The 23307-nt window shown below is 40.4% G+C and overlaps 1 protein-coding gene across 3 annotated transcripts in view; it reads right to left on the minus strand.

Moving 5' to 3' along the window:
- Nucleotides 1–23307, minus strand: part of LOC127367215 (proprotein convertase subtilisin/kexin type 4-like) — a 172915-nt gene that overhangs the window by 137872 nt on the left and 11736 nt on the right. For all 3 annotated transcript variants that reach the window (XM_051406889.1, XM_051406890.1, XM_051406888.1), the window contains exons 3-4: nt 14090–14182; nt 5105–5186 (exon numbers count right to left, since the gene is read on the minus strand). In XM_051406889.1, the coding sequence (XP_051262849.1) occupies nt 5105–5186; nt 14090–14182 (175 nt within the window). The remainder of the gene's footprint in view (nt 1–5104; nt 5187–14089; nt 14183–23307) is intronic.

The following is a 23307-nucleotide window of genomic DNA, read 5'->3' on the forward strand; positions in this document are numbered from 1 at the left end:
TGCCACTCATTCTCTCTCTCTCTCTCTCTCTCTCTCTCTCTCTCTCTCTCTCTCTCACGATGGATATGAATCAGTTTCTTTCATTATATACTATATGTATTGCAAAATTAATTAATATCACACTAGTTGTTAATGGGAGGCCCCTTTTCTGAACCGACCGTAATAAAACATTGCACACGAACAAGCATGAACATATTTCACGCATTATCATTAATTAGGAGTGTAATGGTACATGTATTGATCCCGAACCATTCGATTCGGTATGCAACTTTCCGTGGTTCAGTACTCCCTCTGGACAAAGTAATTACTGACACATTAGCCTACTACACTTTAATTATGTCTAGGTCTTAGCATGTGTCGCACATAAATTCTAAAATTAGCCTCTGGATGTATAACTCATATACAGAGTGCTGTCAGTATGGCTAATACAAATGAGTAACCTGAGCTGAACTGAGGTAATTTAGATCCATTGTTTGGGAGTGCTATGGTTTCCAGAAAAGTACAGCAAAACTGGACAAAGAGCAGTAGGACAGACAAAAACACAAATAATCAAATAAGCTAAACCATTTACAACAGCATGTGAGAGAGTATATTACAGTGATTGCCGCTGTAATATATGTCATGGCCTTTACAGATCCAAAATGTTGGACCTGATCTGAAACAGACCTATGGGAGACATATCTAAACCCGATCCAAAAGGAAATCCAAAGGAGAACCTGACCACAGTAAGACCCAATCCAATCAGACCCAAGGATAATTAGACCCAGTTCAAAATGCAGTCAATCCAAACAGACTCTATCAAAGGACACCAGCAGCAACAGCAGCATGATGCACTTTTAGATAACAAGCAGTCAAAAAGGGCAGCAATAATGTCCTATGAGCAAAAGTAGTCACAGTCATAGTCATAGAAACCATTTCCAAAAATAATTTGTTAATGCTTCAAATTGATGTAACAGGTCAATCCTAAACATCGGCATCTGGAAATATTTTGAAGGATTGGTACTGGCTAAAATAAAGCTCTTCAAATGCTGATCCCTGCCTTTACTGTACTCTACTGTGCTGGTCACCTCAGCATGCTACTGTTGCAATGCCTCTCTCCTTTACAGTGCGAGCACAAATAGAGTGTGTGAATGTTTTTTTGGCCCACCGGTGCCAGTGACTCTGAATTCTGAAATACACAGATTCACTAAGCTCCGACTCCAACTCTCTTTCTCAGTGGCAAAAAACAATGTGCAACACATTCACCAAGCAGCTTCTCATTTTTAGCAAACACATTTGTTGGTTAAAACGATAAACACTGACTGTCACTAATTATCATTAATTCCACAAGTGACGATGACAAAACAGAATAAAACTTTGTTTTATTTGTGTCTGGGTTGTGTCTGGGTTCGTGTTTCTGTAGTTCCAACAACCCCAACAGAGTGAGATGTCTTCTCTCATGTCATGTCAATTTCGGGAGTTGCATTCACCCAGTTAACGGACCAGTGTGTAGGATTCTAGTGGTGCAGATTGCAGACTGCAAATATTTGAATATAGCTCAACCTCTCAACCTATATTCAGTTTCTGCAATAGATCCTCCTAAATGCTACACACTGGACCTTCAAACTTTGACTGAAGTCAGATCAATATCTTAAGCGTATCAACTTAATAGTTTTGAAACAGGACCTTCAGTATTTGGATCAAGTAGCATGAAAAATAAGATGTTATTTCTGTGTATAGGTAAAATAAGTATCAGATCGAACCCGGCTCATTTATGAAACAACTGAATGTACCAAGACAGAGAAGAGGATAATCATCTAACCAAATTAGGATATTTAACAGCATCCTTATTTTCATCAGAAATGATTTCCTACAATACTTTCTCCTGCATTGATTATGATGGCAGTGGGTATCCATTCAGATCTACTCAGGTATCAGAGAGATTCAGAAATAAATCTAAGACACTACTCAACCCCATTAGCCTGAGTACAATTTGGACCAGGCTATTAATTAAAACAAATGACGCAACATTTATAGAGATAGGCTTCTTTTCTTTATTTCAGACAATGAACTGAGAAGATCTAGACCAGTCTCTTGTCTGTGCACAATGGAGCTAAAGCCATGGCACAATACACTTAGCTTAGCATAAATTCTGGGAACAGGAAAAGAAAATCCACCTATACCACTACCTCTAAAGCGCCTTAATTAACACGTTTCATACAGATTAAACAAACAATGTATTAATGGACATGTTATTTAATATGATGGAGCATTACTGACATAGCGGCATTCGTTTATTTTTCTTATTGACCATATGCCAACATTTGAGCGCCTTCAGTTTTCCAGTAATAGTTATGACAAATGAGCCACCAATCAATGTTCATAGCTTGTTTTCTCTGCTGTACAGAAGAAGTAGCAAAAAGTGAATCTTGTGTACCATGACACCAATAGTACTAATACACTGGTCCTACTAATTGTAGTCGTTGCTTTATTTTTTATGGGCGTTTAGAGTCCCATAATGAGGCTTTAACACCCTGCCAAGAAACTGTGTTTGGCACAAAAATGGTCACATTTGAGATATTTAATACTGGCACACAATATTGAACATTGGCAGCTTCAATCTAAAAATACTAGAAAGGAGCAATAGACTTCAAAAGTTCAAACTGGTCAAAACATACAAATGCACTCTCTCTTTTTCTCTCTCGTGTATGTGAAAAAACACAACTGCACTGTTCATCCACCATATCCTTGCTTTTTCATCTCTCTCTCTCTCTCTCTCTCTCTCTCTCTCTCTCTCTCTAACTCGCTTTTATATCATCTATCAGCGCACAGACTGAGCGACACTGTGAGGATGGTAACACACAATGAGAGAGAGGGAGAGAGCACTGCAGCGGGACGTGAGCCAGTACATTCTTGTACAAACACACCCACCATTTCCCACTACACACACACACGATAACACATAATACACATTAGCATGCATGATGTAAATATCAAACAGGCATAAAACAGCTGCAGTTGTTATACTGGTTTCATCAGAGAGGTTCATTGTCATAAAGGTCAGAATGATCTCTCAAAGGCATCTAGAAAAAAGCATATGTGGTATAGGCTTACAGAAAGCCATATGCACTTGCATACATGGATACATTTTAAGCATATAAAACTCTAAGTTTAAATACACCTCAGTCATTTATGTTACCCTAGATAGAAGCTGAATAGATAGAATGCTTTCAACACAATTCTATAAGAAAATATGAGAGCTACTTCTGATTTTCAGGATGTAAAAGGATGAACATGCCGCTACTTAAGAAGAACTAAGAGACCTTCACTTGAAAAAGAATCCAGTGTTTTCACATTAATTAATGCAAGCTAATAAAACATCAAACAGATTCAACAACTGTTATGAGTGTGCAATGTTTTCTTTATAAAACTCTTCCTCAACATCGGTCAAATGCTTTCCTGTTTTAGATGTATATTACTGACAGCAATGTGATAATCAGACAAAATTACAATAAGATATATTTAGCACGGGACTAGTGTTACTTGAGGACCAGTGAATTCTCAGTAACACTAAAGTATATAATTGGTCAAATGTGTAAAGTGTGCCTATATAGGTAAAGTATATAACTGGTCATTTATCTACTGACATTCAATTAGATAGTTGGGAACTTGCAATTAGTTAGTAAATTAATTGTCCTTTTAGGAATGTATTCTGCTGTGTAATTGTCAGAAAAAATAAAAAAAACCAACAACATACAGACAAATACAGGAAAAGTACTCTTTATATAACAATACCTCCAAGAACTGAACTCAAAATGCAACCTCACACAGTGAGACACAACTAATTAATAATAAGATGGACTGATGAGAGAGTAAAATTTATAAGAATTAACTTGACTCCAGTACAAGGTATGTGAGCAACGTAACTGTTACTGCGTACAGCATTAACATGATGATATTAGAATTGCTCCTGCCAGGTATTACCTGGTAAATACGTGATAATAGGGAAACAAATATTACAGATTTATCAAAGGAAGTAATACAGTGGATTTGCTCAAAAGCTCTTCTGATATTACCTCCACTCTGTGTGTGTTTCTAACACTGCAAACTAATTTGATCTGTTACCCTCAGGCTGTATGTATCCAAAACCTGTAAAAAACCACAATGTATCTACTACAAGTCACTTTAAAGCTGGCAATACATGGCGATTTATTCACCAGAACTTTATTTTTGTCACTTTAATCACATTCTGAATGCATTGGGAAATCGTCCCTTGCCTGTTAGTGTGTGAGTCTATTCATGTGTCACACCCAGCAATGATGTCACTGTGTACAGACACACCCTGGAGTATGCTTATACATCACTGTAGTGAGGTGAGAAGTCAAAGACCCTGAAAATCTATATTTTTGTGTTTCACGTGAAAAATATCTGTATATGTTTCGCCCTGTGCTTGTCTCACTAGTTTCAAACGGGACTCAGTCGGACAACCATAACGTCAAGTACTTCAATGCATATTTGAATCAGCTGAGGTTAATGTCAACTCACTCACTCATCTCTTCTACAGCTGTAAGTTTACAGGCAAATTTTGGTTAGACTTCAGTTGATATTTTCCACACCAGCCCAATTTAAAGTTTTTTGTTAAAAATGTCATAATAACACTTATGTTTACTAATTACCTTGATGCTTTCTCTCTTTAAATTTACAGGAAAACAGTGTATACACAATTAAATGTTACAGTTACATTCTTAAAAACAGTCTTTTAAAAAAAAAAGGCTTTACATTTGTCCTTATCCTTCTCTTTATATTTCATATTTCCTTTAATATGATTGTACCTATGTACAAAATGAACACTGTTTACACAGTTAGTTGTGATAAAAAAAAGTTTTTTTGATTAATTAAGTTTTTGAGGAAAAAAGCTTTATAAATTGCTGTGGTTGCTAAATTGTTCATTGCCAAACTTCCCCTGGCCTCCAACTAGTCATGAATCATTGGTTAGACATAAATCCTTTGGATTTGAAGTTTTCAGAGGGCTTTTTTCAGCATAACAAGATTTTTGGCCTGTGTTAAGTTGCTCTTTAAAAACCTAATACCATAAAAAATATCACTGAAAAAACTCAAAACTTACTGTGAGTGCTACTGTGGCCCGGTCCTGTCACAGGTACCCGTTTGTCTCTGTAATGACTGTGCTGCCTCTGCACCCAGTGAACCTGGAAATCACAACACAAGGTAATGCATTACTTTGAGGACAATATAAAATAATGTTGACTTTGTTCAATCACAAAATGTGACACTTTTAGCTTGTTGTATAAACTAAAGAAAAAATCTAAACTACAAAATCTATATAACATTCATTTCACTTTGGTAAGTTTTGTGTCCACACCTTGGCTTCCCCAATAGACTCTCGTGTACTATAGCTCTAATAATCTTCAGCCAATTCTGAAGTCTTATTTCCGCTTTGTTACGGCCTTTTGTCTAGGATTGTGGATTCATGAGGATAAGAGCAAAACAGTGAGAAGGACAGAGCAAATGAAATATTTTGTTCTCTTCTGCTTCATTCTACTTTGAAAGAGAGGGAAAATCCAAAACACAGGGAGAGTTGGGTATCTTTATGGAGGAGAGTAAAAGGTTTCCTCTTCATTAGTTCAAAGAGTACTCGCTCGCTCTCTCCTTTGCAGTCCCATTGTCCTGGGTTAAAAGCAACGAAAACACCCCCGCCTCACCTACACCTCTGTCCTCCACATGCACACGCACACGCACACACTCACAATGTCTTTCATAGGCCGCTGCTTGCAGCTTTGATCTGATAAGAGGCTGGTCCTTGTGAAGGTGGGCGCACTAAATCAAACAACAGATCACAGACACACAGGCACACACACACACACACACACACAAACACACATATCAGTGTCAGGCCACTATTGTCCTCTTACACTTAAATCAGAGTGGAAGAGGTTGAAAATAAATACTATTGAGAGGCGGCTGCGGTCTTTTATGTCCTAAAAGCCTGCTTGCTTTATTCCCCCTTCATGTTCTTCAATTAGACTCAATTAACAAGAGCTGGTCTAAACTACCCAAGGAAGACGGATGTAGGGTGAGGGGGGGCCTGTTAGAGCTAAGAACGCTACATGTGTGATATTAAATACAGGAGACCTCAGACAGGAAGTGGAAGTGATACATGTGCAGTTCTGCCAATGTAATCAAATTGGTGTTTATATTAGGCTAATCAGATTGATTTACCTTGACTTAAAGTTAAATAAAAAGCATAATCAATGTAATTTGTTTACACATGCTTTTGCCTATGTCTTATTAATAAGATGATCATTTTCATTATTTTTTATTTTTTATTATTTATTATCCTCCTAAATGTTACACACTGCTAGCAAGACCCAACCAGTGCAGCCCAGTGAGACCTTATTATTGGCATAGAATGTCGTTTTTAGTTTTAATAACCTTTCATTTGCTATTAATTTACACAAAATGTAACAAAAAAAAAAAAAAGAGCCCTCTACTTACTTAAATATATCATCATAATATGTGCAATAACTTCATGTCAATTTACATTATAAATAATATGTGTTTTCACCAGACAACCATTGGAAGGCCTTTATCATGTACCAGCTACAGGACGTGAAGCCTCAGTAAGTGAAGCTAGTGACCTTCATAACCCGTTGCTCAATTGGTATCAGTCAAGATATGGATATTTTCTGGTGCTGTTTAATCATCAGGTCAGATTTAACCAGGAACGGTTGGTGAAGAATGCAGCCACTGTGAGCTCCCTGCAGTTTTGGCGAGCTCAAAGCTCATTTATCATTAATGTAAATGATTCCATTGCTGCCCATTTACAAACTATTTACACACTGCATAGATCTCTATGCAGATACCCCAGCTACTTCTTATTTCTAAATGCCACACATACACATACACGAACACACAAACAGGAAACAATTACACATAATTTATGAATCAACACATGATACTATAATACACACAAATGGCAAAATCACCTTCTATATGCTTCTAATGTATGTATAACAAACAAAGACATGCACATACACATAGATAACAAGGATGTGTGTGTGTGTGTGTGTGTGTGTGTGTGTGTGTGTGTGTGTGTGTGTGTGTGTGTGTGTGTGTGTGTGTGTGTGTGTGTGAGTAAGAGAGAGTGCCCCAACTACCTTGTAAAACCCCTCCAGCCTCTCCTCTGGAGAAGCAGCCAGGACACGGTGATCAATACACATGATAGGGAGCTAATCGCTCTCTGTCAAACCAGGCTCTGCCAGCTACTAATGGCACACTCTCACTAGGGAATGTCTGTGTGTGTGTGTGTGTGTGTGTGTGTGTGTGTGTGTGTGTGTGTGTGTGTGTGTGTGTGTGTGTGTAGGCGTGGGCCTTAATGGCAGATTGAGACTCTTTAGGGAGTGTTGCTCAAGGTTAGACTCAGGGGACAAGGAGCAATTGACCACACTGTCTGTGACACTGACCCCTCCACTGTCAGCGCATTCATCATCCAGCTGTGACATATGGGCAGTACACACACACACACACACACACACACACACACACACACACACACACACACACACACACACACAACACACAAAAAACAAGATGAAATGTGCAGATAAAAATCACACTGTACAAACTATATAAAAAAAGTGACATGTCACATGTAAATGCACAGACATCATCAAACAACAAAGAACATTTTACAAAATCGACAAATAGCTGTCCAACACATGTTGCAATACAAAGTCAGCCAGTGCAACTTCAGAATAAGTGCACATTTCTCCCTTCAAAATAAAAGCCTAGTTAAATAGAGGTTTGAGATCAGTGAAAGAAGACAAAGGCAGGACTATGAAAAATAAACCTTATTTGAAAAAATTGCTTTCCAGCTGTGAGGAAGAAAAGAGCAGTGGAGCACTTACATGATTGAACGGCTGAGGTAGAACTGACAGAGGCACAATGTGAATGTGTGGAGGAGGAGGAGAAAGACAGTAAGATGTAGGGAGTAAAAGTAAGTGTGTGAATGTGTGCTCATATGAAGAATATACTGTATGTGTGTGCACAAATACAGCTCTTTAGAGTAAAAGTGAATGATTGAGGAAGGTGGTGAGGAAACACAGAAAGAAAGTGTGTGTGTGTGTGTGTGTGTGTGTGTGCGCACAATACTCCCATGTCTCTATATGAATGAGTGGATGCGGTGGATGGCAGGCAGCTGCAGCAGTGTGATACGAGCCGAGCTGCACAGATATCAGCGCTGACATTTTGGGCTTCGCTACCCACCCACGGCCCCCTGGGAAAGTGATGGCGATGGCAGCGGCAGTGGCCACATGCCACCCCCACACCACCCCCTCCCTTTGTCTGTCAATCACAACGCTGTGCTTCCTGAGGCTCTGTCTGCCCCGGCCTGGCCATGGCTCTGGCTGGACCCATTATTATATGCAGCAGTAAACGCACCGCATGATCCACCTCACCCGTACCCCAGCACCCAGACCCTGATGTACTGGTGATCCTTATCTGGACCCCCCCCCCGTCATCACACACACCTACTCTCTGCCTCTCCATTCAGTCTCTCATGTATAGTTGCCAGGCTCACCACAGAGAGAGAAAGGACAGAGGAGAGGAGCTGTGTGTGTGTTACCTCCGACCAGAAGATGAACAGTGAAACCAACGCAAAAAAAAAAGAAATGTGTGAACTCTACAGTAGCGAGCAGCAAGGGGAGGGAGGCAGAAATTGCATAAATTGAAAGAGAGGAGAAAGATAAGAGGGAGATACACTCTGGCCCCTCCTCTAGCCTTCTTTTAAGGCACCTCTTGGCCTCCTCTCCCTCCTCCGTCTCACCCTCCCTCCTTCCCCCTCCCTACCCACCCCTGGGCCCTCTGGTGTGTTGCTCACTCCATTGTGTCAGCCTTCAGAAGTGCTCAGTTTGAGTGGCAGGCCGTCACAGATCAGTTCCCTGCTAAAGCGGCCCGGCAGGCCGGGGTGACGGGCCAGGAAGGGATCTAAGTGGGGTTTATCAGCGCTTCTTAACGCCTCTCCGGCTCCCTGACACAAAAGAGAGGGGGTATTAAACATCTAAAGCAAACCAAAAAGCGTGAAAGCTCCTTATAGGGCCGCGGGATTGCGGATGTGACTGGAGTCTTTAAAAAAATATATCACAAAAAAAAGAAAGAAAAATAAGGAGAGAAAAAAAACGCACACAAACGCTTCAGCAATGAGGAAGCAAAAGAAAATGTTGTGGATAGAAGAGTGGGTGGGAGAGAGAGAAAGAGCGAGACAGAGAGAGTATCTGTAGATGGAACTAAAAATGCGAAAAACAAACAAGTGAAAACTAGCTTAATAATGTTTCCTAGCTTACCACCTGTTCTGTTTGTTAGGCTGAATCTAACAGCCTTATATATGAAACTCAAGACTGCTGCAAAGAGTGGACATTCAATGTACCAACGTACTGTATAACCAATACCTAGGCTAGTCAATGACAATATATAGACTATAAAACCGTCAATGAATAGTTTTTGTCTCAGAGATTGAATTTTGAAATTCAAATTTTCTCAAATGTGCTTTAACACCTACCACCACAACAGTGAACAAGGAACAGGTGTTCAAATACCAAGGTTTGACATACAACGTGGAAATTAGCAGCATGAACTGATGATGCTGGTTTGCCAGCTAATTGGACGCTGCAATTAGCTAACAGTTTTACACCATTAACAAACATTAGCGCTTACTTGTCCTTGTAGAAAAGGCACGGGTGTTACAAATAACTGTAATGATGGCTCTGTTCTGAACCCTGGAATTAACTCACCTAAAGGGAATGCATCATATATAATGTCAGTTATTACAACTGTGCTTTTCCTGCTATAACATTCGAAAATGTCTGCTGTGAGAAATTCAGACATGTCACAATTGGAAAAGCACAGGTGTAAATAATACGATTAATGATTGCTGAATTCCATTTAGCTGCATCAGTTTCAGGCTCCCGGTGTGCATGCTGATTTACTGACTTACATGGGAGACTGGGCCATCGTTGATGTTATTAGTAATGCTTGTGATTTCCTACAATAACAGGTCAAAAAGGCCTACTTCTGTGTAACAATTTGGAACTTTGCAGTTAGATTTTACAAAAAAAATAAAACCTAAATTGTCCACATCAAGAGCTGGTATGGCTACTACCAGCCTCTGCATTGTACGACGCAGCATGTTTGATACAGACTCCAGTTGTACGTCTATAATTCAACCCTGTTCTCCTCAAGATAACACATTCTTAAAGGACCTCTTTAAACTTGTAACTTGGCTTACCCTGTATGGAGTATGTACATGCAAGTTTTCACTACACACACAGAAGGTGAGTAACTAAGGCTGCGTTCAATCACTATTCCATGAGTGTAAACACTCAAAGCTTGCTCTGTGGTGAGCAGTAAAATGGGATGTCAGACACTTATGAATCAACATCATATTGCCTCATAACTGTACTGTCACCTGACTGCAAGTTCTATAAAATGCGATGCATTGCGTTATTGTTGGCAGGAAGTAGTGAATATGCCACAGACATGACTTTTTTGTTCAATTGTGTCACTTTAGTATGTCTAATGTCTAATAAATATAATACTTTGCTCTGATATTCACTTCACAACAGTCATGCTGCATATGTCTTTGACTTCTCTCGCTCCTTAGAGCTTTGTTGCAGCTACAGGCAGTAACAATAAAGCTAAGAAAAAAAGTCAGAGGACCGAACATACTCTGCACAGTGGTTTTCTGTAAGTGTGTGTTAAGTGTGTAGCACACCAGCAGGGACCAGTGTGTGTATGTCAGAAGCTGGCAGGGGGTTAGTATCTGAGACATTTTGTAAAAGGTCAGTGTAGAGTTCAGTCAGAGACATGTCTGTGTGTTTGAGGATGAAACTGCAAGCGGTACGATGGTTAGGACAGTTAGGAGGAGGGTCAGTGAGGGGAGGTGGAACCTGCAGGAAACAAGGTACAGACAGAGACAAGAGAGAAACACTTGGATGTTGTTATGTCCTGTCATACAGCAGCCATATGTGTTTATGCATTAACTGTCTGGTGGTTGCCTGTGAGGATCCTGTATGTCGTTCTTTGAGTCAGAATGCACGTGAGTGGCCTGTTAGCTGTGTAAATGTGCATGTGTGCGTATTGTGGCCTGATCTGCGTGTCGTCTCCGAGCTCTCACATGTTTGTGTGGAGCGGTTTTTCCACAGCCTTGCTAATTATGTCATTAGCAGTCCGATTAATACAACAGCTGATTGCTGCTTTGCTGGCAGTGGGTTGTTATAGTACAGCTCTGAAGATGTGAGCCCCAGAGCCCAATTCCTATAGACTGCTTTAACTCAGCCAGTGTTTGATATGAGCTGCAGCAGCTGTTGCAGACTGCACTGATTTATGAAGTGTTATTCCTCTGTAATGGAGCTATTCCTCAGTTCAACTAAAATGTTTCATTTTTAAAAGTAGTTTCTTTCTGAAGAATTGAACAATGGTTTCCATCAACTGTGATGTTTATTTTATTTTTATTTTTTTTAATCCATTTTTATTTGTTGGCCATGATTCACTTTATTTACACACTGACAAATAGGGGAGTCATTTGTAAAATACTGGGTTTCACTTTCACTTCTTATAAATCATATTGTTACAGGATATTTCTCAGCACAGTATAGTATAGTATACTATATGACTTTAAATTATTTAAAGAACCAGTGAGTATCATTTAGGAGGATCTGTTGGCAGAAATCATGTTTTTACATCTACAGTAGTCCAGAATGGACAAACCAAACACTGACTCTAAGTAGGGCCTTTATTCCTCTTGAGTTTTATAGTTTCAACTGCATGCGTGGAAGGCTGAGCTGTAGTCACTTGGTTGTAATCTGCAACTTCACCACTAGATGGCACTACACACTTGTACGCAATTTCAGAGCATCTGTGTATGTATGAGCTAAACAGTTCATTGTTATCCTTGGTAACAGCAGTAGAAGAATCTGCACTCGAGGTCAACGTACTCCCTTGTTTTGGAGCTTTCAACCACAGTTTTAATACTTTGTGTACATGCTGGCTTATAACTTAAATTGAGTGGAAACTTCAGGTACGGTAAGTACGTGGGACACTCCAGACATCTCCCAAAAAAGACCCACATTGACCTTTTTCAGCCAGTTTTCTTTAGCAAGCAGATGTAGTTACAAAGCTATACATAGTACATGTCATTTTGGACAGTATAAATACAATACTTCTCTTCTATTTTTCTATGATGCAACCTGGAAGTGTCTCCTGATGTTCCAAAGAAAATGTAAACACTTTCATTTTAAATTCAAAACTTCACGTAGAACTGTGGCAACAAACACTCAGTTTAGTTCCACTTAATCTAATGCATGAAAACACCATCTTATAATGCTTTTGCTACACAAAGATGCACCAGTAACTCTGTCTTTCAACAAATGGAGAGTAGCACACTTAACACCTTATGTTAGATCCCAGGAATAGTATTGTACCATGTCACTCTGACTAGTAACACTGTTTTAACCTCTAGACAAAGTAACATTAACTCTGTCTCAACCTTGCAGCTTACTGAACCTCGCATGGTGCAGTCATTAGTGAAGTCCGTAATGTAACCCACCTGCAAAGTGCAGAGTGAAAAGTAGCACACTGGTTTGTATAGACAGAGGCCTGGTCAGAGGTGGGCGGATGGAGTATAGTTTAAGCTTTGGCAGCAGGCCAGCTGCTGTAGCCAACACACAGTAATTGTGTTTGGCAACACATAACCCACCATAAATACGTCGTCCATATACCTATTACAATATTGACCATATTCAGCATAATAAAATTGCTATTAAAGCTAAATCTATTAGTCTGATTGGTTAAATTATAAGGCCTCATCTTCCCAAATAAAAAGGTTTTCCTATTGAGTTCAAGTTAGTGATATTAGAGAAATTGTTCTTGCCTCTGTGCTAAAAAGGATCAGTTCACATAAAACAACACAGCCAACAAACAGACTTCAGTGCAACAGCGCCTGCTAAAGAGGTGCAATGTCTAAAAATGCAATCGTTCATTATCCCAAAACATTATTCGTGCAATCCATTAAATTTAAGGCTCATTACAAAATGTGGGACATTTTAAGGGTGCAAATTCATTTTCACCTAAAGTTACGATGGTAGAAAAGTAATTAAAGTTACAGTGTAATGAAATCATGGACCATACATGGAGTCACTGGAGATTGCACATAAATTACTTCAATTAATCACACGCACACTGATTCAGATGATAACTCTGAATCAGAAAGCTTGGAATCCTCTTCTATCTGTTTTACTTTCTGTCCATTTCTTTCCCTTGCTTGTGTGTCTTTCTGTGTGTGTAAATGCACTGTTGCTTTGTGCAGTTTTTTTGTGTGTGCCACTGAAGGGGCAGCGTGCTGGGGAAGGGCCAGAGGTCTGGTGCACCCTGGAGAACGGACAGGGCCAAAGCCACGTCTCCGACCCTTCCTCCCGTCCCTCCTCCCTCACCCTGTGCTGTCACAGGATGTCTCTGTGGGTGACGGTTTCCCTGGCAACGAAAGCCCGGCGAGGAGGCTGCATTGTGCGCTGCGGAGGGTGATGCGGAGCGGCTTGTCGAAGGTGGCGAGGGCGGGGGGTGGGGGCACACAGTGATATCGGGTGGAACTGGCACACGAGCTACACAAGTGAGATAAACAACTTTCAACCATTACTCACCACATGGCTCTGTTTCTTTTCTTTTTTTCATCCTTCTCGCTAATCAACACTAGACCCTGATTAAAACAGCAACGCCAGCCAAATGAACTTCCATTTGCATATACATGCTGTGTAAAATCAGAACCGACGCCAGAGTGTGAATTCACCTTGACGTGGCCGTGTTAAATGTATCAAACAGTCACGTCTAAGTAGCTGAACGTTCTGATTTGCTGTAGTTACAAATCCATTTCCCGCTGTGTTACACAGACAGTGCGAGTCAGGCCAAAAAAAAAGCAAAAAAACAAAAACCTCAGAGCAGCTTCTTTTGGGAACCTGTAGCTTGATCCATTTTCCAGATCCTAATGTGTGATGTGTATTTATTCGACAGTGTTTTTTTTAATGGAACAGTTAAAAATACTTACCCCTGCTGCGGTCCTAAGTCTGCTCTCAAAGGTGGCTCTGTCAGGGCGCCACCTGCTGTCTCTCAGGGTGTATACACCCTCCAGGCTGCCAACCTGTCAGCATAGAAACATATTGTGGTCAGGATGTGAAAAGCCTCACTTTCAGGACACAAAGGGTAAAGAGTTGCTCTAAGTCGTGCTTGGTTGAGTGCCTTTTATTTAAGATTTTTTTTGTTTTCACCCTGTCAGAGAGACCAATACAGATACAGTGTGAGGGTCAAATCACATAACGTATTCGGCCTAAATCCCCAATATTACCAACATGATATCAGTGTATCCCCTCCGGCCATCTGTCTTGTGTGGGGGTTTTTCTACAAGAGGTTGGCCGAAATCAAATAGCACACAGTTTATCTAACCTTATCCTGGGCTTTTCATTTCCAAGCCTTATAAACTCACATCGTATTGACCGCCTGGGAGAGTTAGAACTAACTAAGTGAAATCTACTCGCTGGCAATTGTGTGCAAGGCGCACGTTGTATGGGGGTGTGTGGTGTGTGCGTGTGTGCGTGGCTTGCTGATTCTATCTTCCTTCACATTCATTCTCTCCATTCTCTGTCCCTGAGGTGCATCAGGGCTGAGACTGCCGAGTAAATTGTCCCAAATTGAGTTCCTTCTTGCCGGCAGATACAGGCCACATCCCGACCGTTTAGAGCGAGAGAGAGAGAGAGAGAGAGAGAGAGAGAGAGAGAGAGAGAGAGAGAGAGAGAGAGAGAAAGAGAGAGGGAGAGAGAAAACAATCACAGCACATCACTTGCTTGAAAACCTTCTCTCTAATTTTTCTCTTTGCCTTTTTCTACCCACCCTCAGTGTCCTTCTCCTCTGCTGATTTCCCTGCTGCCTCTCTTTCTTCTCCCGGCACATTATTCTTCTGCTTCTCCCTCTTTATATCACTCCCTGTGTGTCTTTCCTTGTCTTTGTCTGCTGAGATAGGTATACATCAGACTTTCCTTGCTCAGCTTGGCTTTTTCTTTCCTTTGATGATTCTCTGCCCTCCTGCTCGTCTTTCTCTATCCTTTCTCCCCCAATCCCTGCTACTTTTTTCCATCTCCCCAACCAACAGTATTTCTCTTCCCTCTCCGCGTCCTTTCCTCACCCTGGTTTCTATCCCTCCTTTGCACTCTCATCCCACCCTCCATGGCTGGCTGTACCCGGTGACATAGTACCCATCAGCGCAGACCTCCTGGGTGGAGGAGTCTCGCTCTGACAATAATCACACAGTAAGTTTATAACGCTGGCAGCCCAGCTGAGCTGAGCTGAACTGAGCACACGCGACTCCCCTGACGCCGGCACACTCCATTTAACTCAGCAGGGGGCTGCAGGCTGGCTGGGGCAAGGATGAAGCATGAGGATGGGGATGCCAGTGGGTTTTTAGGATGGGGGGGTACTGGGGGGAGGGTGATGGAGCAGTGACTGGAGACAGATATGGAAATGGGATGAGGAAGGATGGCTGGAGCTGAAACTGGTGCTGCAGGGGATGAAGAGGGGGTGAGGTTTTGGACTTTTGGGTTCGGGCAGTTTTTTTTTAAGAAGATGCGCATGTCACCGTCTCTGCATGGAGTGATAACCCCTCTCTACTTTCACTGCTTGCTCTCTGAAAAATCCCCTCTATCTCTTTCCACAGCTTTTAGGGTGTTTACTTTTTGTACTGGCAGCAGGGACACAGAAACTTCTTTTCGACTTGAGAACTTAGGTTTTTAAGTCTTTGTAGAACCAAGATCCCCCTTTCTCAAGCCCCTACAAGCTCCATAAGTGCTGTAACTAACCCTGACCTATGATCTCGCTAAAAAAAATGAGAGATAAAAACAAACCCCCCTTTGGAATCAATGAAGGTACACTTTGATATTTATTTTTCTATTATTTCCCACTGTGCTCACAGAAGTATTAGGAACAATGAGGACCCTATTATAGCACTTTTGTTTGGTTGCTCGGATTAGGTTTTACCGTTCACTGGTCTGCTGATACAGAGTACCAATCAGATAACAGCACTTTCTTTTTCCCATATTTAAAAAGCTTACTACACGGAACTTATTGGAATTATTTTTATTAAAGGTAATATGAGGCCAGGGATGGCTTTGGATAACAGAGTGTTGGTGCTGCACTCTGTGGAGCTCTCCATGGTGCTGATCCTGTGGCTGAGAGCCGACAGAGAGTTGCAGTATGCTGGGTGCTCTCTCTCCTGTCCTACCCATTCATTTATCATGTCTAACCATTGACTTCACCTGTTGCCTAATGTTTGCTGTTTTCAGCACCGTAGATTGACAGATGTCTAGTTACAGTAGTAATATGTAGAGTTCCAAACCCCACGAGTCAGGTTCAGGTAAGGTTATATTCAAATAAGGAGTCAATCTGTGCCCATGCTGTGGTTTGCCTGTCAAGCTAATAATAATGGATAAATTACAGCAAAAACATAGCTGGGGGTCTCAGGATGTGTTTCATGTCTCAAATTTGGCTTCAGGTATCAGTTTGAGGCCAATTTACAATTCGACTTAAATGCTGGCTGCAGAGTTTTTGTTTATGCAAGATAATAACACTCTTTAAATAATATTACACATTACACTAACACACAGGATCAGCTTGGGATTTAGTGTCTTGCTCAAGGACACTTGTGACATGTGGACAGGATGAGCCACCAACCCTACAATTAGTGGGCGACCCTGCTGAGACACAGCCTCATATCATCTCCCGCCTTCACTGCACTTTAGTCTAATGATCAACTATTTCTATAGGGACTATTTGTTTTTGTAGTAAGTCGTCCCAGCAAGGTACATGGACTATCTAGAGTAACTGTCTTGTTTTTAGTGTGCATGAAAGACACACTGCTGTTGAATCCTTTATTTGCAATTCAATTTACTCCCACTGTATTTTGGATGGCAGCAGAACTCTAGAGGCAGATGTCCAAAAACCTGAGCAAATAAAACTAAAACTATTTGCTTAGATACCACTAGAGATAAGTGAGACAATCTGTCTGTTTTGCAATTTGAGTGAAACAGCCCTTTAACATTGTCAAAGCAGTCAGTGGCCCATAAAAACAGATAAACACTTCCTGCTAAATGTGTCACTTTGAGAACTTGACATTATTGACACTGGATGTGCACAACATACACACATGTACACACAGTCAAACTACAGCTGTACATGGAAATTAGTGAGCAATTTCAATCCAACCAAAACAAACACACACACACACACACACACACATACACATACACACAGACACACAGACACACATCCATGTGCCTTGCCAGAGCAGGTTCACAGCAAAACAATATGAGGCCAATCAGGGGACCATTGGTATGGCTCTCCCTCTGCTAATGAAGGCACTTTGAAAAGGTAATCTAATTCACCAGCAGCAATTAAGGCTGGGAGCGCCTTGTCACTATCAATTATCCGCTCCTTCACTCATGTTCTCCAGTGCGGACGCTGAGCCTGCCTGACACACAGCACTGTCGGACAAATCAACCCCATCAGCCAGCCAGTCACTGAGAACACTAATCATGAGAGTGTTCAAACACACACACACACACACACACACACACACACACACACACACACACACACACACACACACACACACACACACACACACACACACACACACACACACACACACACACACACACACAGAGAGAGATACTGTATGCTTGAATCATCGCACAATGAACTAAGTAAGCTTGACATGAATTGGGATGTCCTAGCTGGCTGCAGTCAGAGGTGGATCTTTACTCAGTGGATCCATAAGCAGTATCAACAGCCCTGGCTCCTACAGGCTGTTACTGTAGGTGGCAGGACTGATATTAACATCCATCAAATATTGGTTGTTGATCTAAAACCCATGCTTCTGTGCTGTGGTTTTTTGGTTGTTTTGTGGGTGTTTATTAGTCGATCAACAGAAATTATAATCGAAAAGAAGTTTCGTAATTATTAATAATCATTTTTAGACTATTGAGTTTTCTTTTTGACTATTTTCTCCAAAATCTTTTAGTAAAAATGTAACTATTATTGCTATAGACAATAATACTGATTTCTAGAACACGTAAACCTTGTCTGAGAATATCAAGGCTCTGTACAAGTCAGTCACATTTACATTTATCATGCTGCTATAGTGGCAATGGCAGTCACATTTAGTAGGATCACCTGGAGTTGATGTGTGCATGTGTCACCTAGATTTGATTACGCAAATGCATGATGCATTCACATATAATAGCAGATTGTGTCAAATAAGACAGGCCTTTCAGAATGTGGTGACCGGCTAGAGGAAACTGTGGGAAATGGGTGATAGATATGTGATGAGTTATGGAGTTACAAGCAAAAATTTTAAAAAGTGCTCCATAAAAGAGCCACTAGGTGGTTTCCGCAACCAAGACTAATCCGTTTGACTTCGTCCTGTTGACCTACCCAAAATTCATTTAAAAATCTATTGAACAGTGTTTCAGACTGAAAAGTTACTTGTTTATTATTGGCTAAAATGCAATTATCCAAGTTCAGAGAAACATGAACTACTTGAAATTCTTACTGAAGTCTTTTCTAAAGCATGAAGTAGATATCGAGTCTGCGACACTGACGCAATACACATGCAGACACAGCACCCAGACCTGTCGCCCTCTCCTCGGACTCCACAATTCAACTAGACCTTGAGACTCCAGACAGGTGTACAGTGACAGACAGGACTATTGAAAATGCTCTTGTCAACGTCTCGATTGCTTAACTGAATCTCTCCAACTAATGACCTTCATGCTGATGAAGAGGAGATTAGCATGACAGTGCTGCTGCTGTGAGAAGAGTGCTGCAAAGCCTTCAAAGGAAAATGTCTGGACTTGACTACTGTATGTTGCAGCAGGAAATAAAAAATCCTGGGTACTGACAGATGTAAGTGATACATGCATATCAATTTAATGTCATCGGGTATATGTAAATTTGAAGACAGTCAAGTGTCATTTTACAGGTAGCCAAACACCATCATTAGCAACTCTTATATTCAGATATTAGACGTCGACAGTAGACTACGTTTAAAAACAAATGGGTTTCATTTGTTCATAACATGAGTGGAACAAACACTAACAGCACCATTAATAGAACAATCTTCTATCTTATAATTTGACTCTTATCTTGATGAGGAATGCTGTTGTAAAGTTATTTTTGTGCTTATATTAAGGACAGCATAATGTGCAAGTTAAAACAATGGTGAAACCTTTGGTGATTAAATTTTAAAAACTGGATCATCAAATCAAACACTCTCACATAGCCTAAATTAATTCCTCCAATCAGCCACAGAGCACAGCACTGATGAATGGAGAAAAATAAAACAATACCCCTGCTTCAGAAAGAAAAGCCTCCCAGAATGCAATATGTGGACACCACTGTTACCCCAAGAAAAAAATCCATACTATAATTTGTAGTGTTTTCTTTGTCCTATGTGGCTTGAAAGTTTAAGCTTTTTACAATTCTGACTATCCTTTGTAAGTGAATGAAAAAGAGGTCTAACTAAAGAGAACATGGTTCACTTCCCAGTGGGAGAAACTGCATTTTGAATCAATTCACATCAAGCACATTTGCAGATGTTTATGCAGGTTCATGTGCAAGATGGTCCGTAAAAGTAGCTGTATGAAACTGCAGTTCTCACCTCCTGACCTCTGTTAAACACACAAACAGCAAACACTACCAGCAACATGCATGCCTATTCAAAACCCATGTGATAGGAAATCGATCTTCTGTATATCTAATCCAAAAATTCTTGCAGACCGGCAATGCACTAATACTAAGTACTAGTCTCACATGTATTTGCAATTAGTCTCCAAATAACTGGACCTGCATGTCTGAGGACTGTAGGCAGAAACCCACACACACGGGGGGAGAACATATAAACTCCACACAGAAAGACTCCTCAAGCCAGTGTATCCAGCTAACTGCTAATTAAACTATTCACTGTATTTATAGAATGATAACCATGGTATTTTCCTCGAACTTCAGGTCAGGTACATGTATGCCAGAACTTCAACACAAACAACACAAGACTGAAAGGTAGTCTCATTCAATATGCTGTACACAGTATATTATGATAAGAAAACTAAATAATACATCTAAAACAACGACTTGGATCAGCTGCAGACCTGGCTTCTACTGCTGAGAAGAAGCTCCCATGAGGAGTTAATATTGGACTTGAGCATTTTGGACCCCAACCAAAAATCACTTGCAATTATGCGAGTTGTAAGTCAGAGCGATTAAAAAGAATAATAATAGATTAATCAATTAAAGAACTGATTTTAAATTATCCCAGCAGAGGCTTCTTTTAGTTTTAGTATCTGCCTCACTGTGGTACACTGTAAGCGTTGCTCTCTGCTACTAAATAAGTTTTTACTATATTCTGGTCTGACAGAACACAACATGCTCTTCAAAGACACCCGAACTATACTCTGAACCTTGAACTGCTCTCCACTTACAAGCTGCTGGTTTCTCTTCCAGCTGCGACACTTGACAAAGTAAAGGACACTAAAAGCTCTAATTAAAGTCTTTGGGAATTGCCCGACTTTTATTTTCGACTGAAACACAATGAAATGATGGAGACGGAAAAAAAAACATTATTTTGTGAAACTGGATTGAATAATTACTGAGGCTAGTGTGTGATGTGGTGGTTTTCATTTAAGGGTAATAGCTCATCATAAGAGCCTGCTGATTAAAACAGTTGCTAAAGGACTCTAATTTTATAGTACAACTATACTTGTCTATTATGTTGGGTTGGTTGTTATATTCAGTCAATCCATCAATGATTTCTCTTGATTTAGTTTGTTATTCCACTTTTTACTGCATGCCTGTGTTTTGTTTTGATTCTTCACCCTGTTATTGATTCCTATAGATAAGAAATGCCTGTGCTCCCTCTTCAAGTGTCATCTCTGATTATCATACTGCACAGCATATGACTGAAAGGCCCAAGCATCAAAATTCAAAACAACTCACTTGAAAGAAAAAGCTGATTTAAGACACTGTGAAACGCACAAGCTCGACTAGAGCCGCAGGTATTGTGATCTACTTGTTCTATCTTTTGTTCCTTAATGTGTGTGTTTTTTTTTTATATTTTGTTTATTTTGTATGTGTTTGTGTCATTTTCGTTTCTCTTTTTCTTTGACTTCCTATGAAAAATTATGATCTATGATAATTGTTGGTAATTCCTTTTACTTTTTTAAATCCTCTTACCTTGAAGGCAAAAGTGCCCACCTCTACCTTAAGAGTTGCATGTGTGTTTAGCAGTGATCTCCTTAGAGCTGACACTAACAGTTAATCTTAATCAATTTATCATTTAATTCATATGACACCAGAATTAATGACAGATGCCCATTATAAGTTAGCAGAGCCAAACTGATTACATTACCACAATTTCTTACTGAACTTTAATTTACAAAGTGAAAGAGAAAAGAAAGCAAATTGCACATTTGACAAGCTGTAACCAGTTATTTTCAGCAGATGGCAAATACTAATGCAAAGATTAATAGATTAAAGCTAACAGTTTGAACTCAAAGTCAGTTTTACCACTATTGCTAAGCGAGTTCAGTGCAGTCTGCTGCTTAATATGTCCAAATGGTTAAAGGTTAAAAAGAACGCATAAGAAAGTCAAGAACTTCTAGAAAGATCATTTTCTGAGTAACAGTAAACAAAACAACAACCAAAGATGAAAACCTAAAAACTGACAGAACAGAGAGTGTAGTAGTTTGAGGATGACACAAACAAGTTAAAGCTGTAGATGTGTAGCAAGAAAGGACCAGCTGCTGGGAGGAAAATATGAAGAGGAAAGACCAAGAACAGGTGGAGGAAACCAAAGCGAGGACAAAGGAACTACCAGCAGGAAACTGTTAAAAGAAACGCTGCAGCACGATATGTGCACAATTTTACTTTGCTGTTACAACAAAAAAGGAAACTTGAAGATGCATTTACCAAGATTATTATGTTAACAATAAATCAAACGCCACCGTTCTCAGTTCATGGGAGTGCTTCAGCATCTTTCATGGTTTTGGTTATGGTCCACAACTTCCCTGCTTTGGTTTAGTCACATTGCTCACATCAACATTGTTTCCGGCAACAATAAGCAGCTGTCAGCGAAAAAGCTCTAATAAACTCACAGTACACTACCTGCCTAGCACCAAACAGTTTTTTGTTTAGATTTTCAGCAGGGTTTATGGGAGATGTGTAAACTCTGAAAAACACAAGGGCTAACACTACAACACCACTGACCAGATACAGAGTCATTGTAACTAAGTGGTGTCATCAGTTTACTGTAATTATACCAAAATCCCAAATACAAACTCATTTACAGTCTACTGTGCTGGCGTTAACACAGACTATAAGCTATCACCAACCTCAGTCCCAAAAAATGCAAACAGCATATCTCAATGGTAACCGTCATAAAAAAAACATCACGACAAGTTTGATTTGTACTATAGCATCTGATACCAGTTCAGCAGAGTCGGACTGAAGCTTCCAGCGGATGTATGCCCCGCTGCTGCTGACGGCCTCCAACAGACAAATAGAAAGAGGAGAGAGCAACAGAGATGGAGGGAGGGATGGAAGGGAAAAGCATGAAGGATAAACAAAAACAAACACAGACATCAAGAGTCATTGAAGCAGTGTGTGAGAGCCACGTGAGGCAGCCCACCCTATGGAGAAAACAGCAGCTGGTGTGTATACTAACAGCCCTACAGGGGCTGTGGCCTCCACAGCCCCAAATATGGAGAAGCAGAAAGGAGAGATTGGAGGAGGGCTGGGTGATGGAGGGGGATGCTAGGGGCTAAATGGGGTGAGCAGTTAAGCCTTGTTGGTTACAGTATTGGCAGGAAATGCAGGAGATGGGAGGGGGTTCTACGGTCCATCTTCAGTGACAAATACAGGGAGGTTTTTGAAGACAAACACAATTAGTTCAGGATTGAGTGTTGAGTTTTTTTGTGTAAATGTTACATAACAATTACAGTTTAGTAGTAGTTTATTGGGGGGTCATTTAATAAAAGTGATTAATAAAAACAGTGACTCAACAATGGCTTACAATTGGGAATGTGGCAACATTGTTAGACTAATAGGACGAGGACCATGACCAGTCACATGATGATCATCCAGGTTTCAAACAAACCCCCACGTTGGTTTCACATTCTGCCAGCTACACAAAATGATCAAGAAATGATGCAGATGTACAGCGTGTCA

Source organism: Dicentrarchus labrax, unplaced genomic scaffold (genome assembly GCF_905237075.1).
Source record: "Dicentrarchus labrax unplaced genomic scaffold, dlabrax2021, whole genome shotgun sequence".
NCBI lineage: Eukaryota > Metazoa > Chordata > Actinopteri > Moronidae > Dicentrarchus > Dicentrarchus labrax.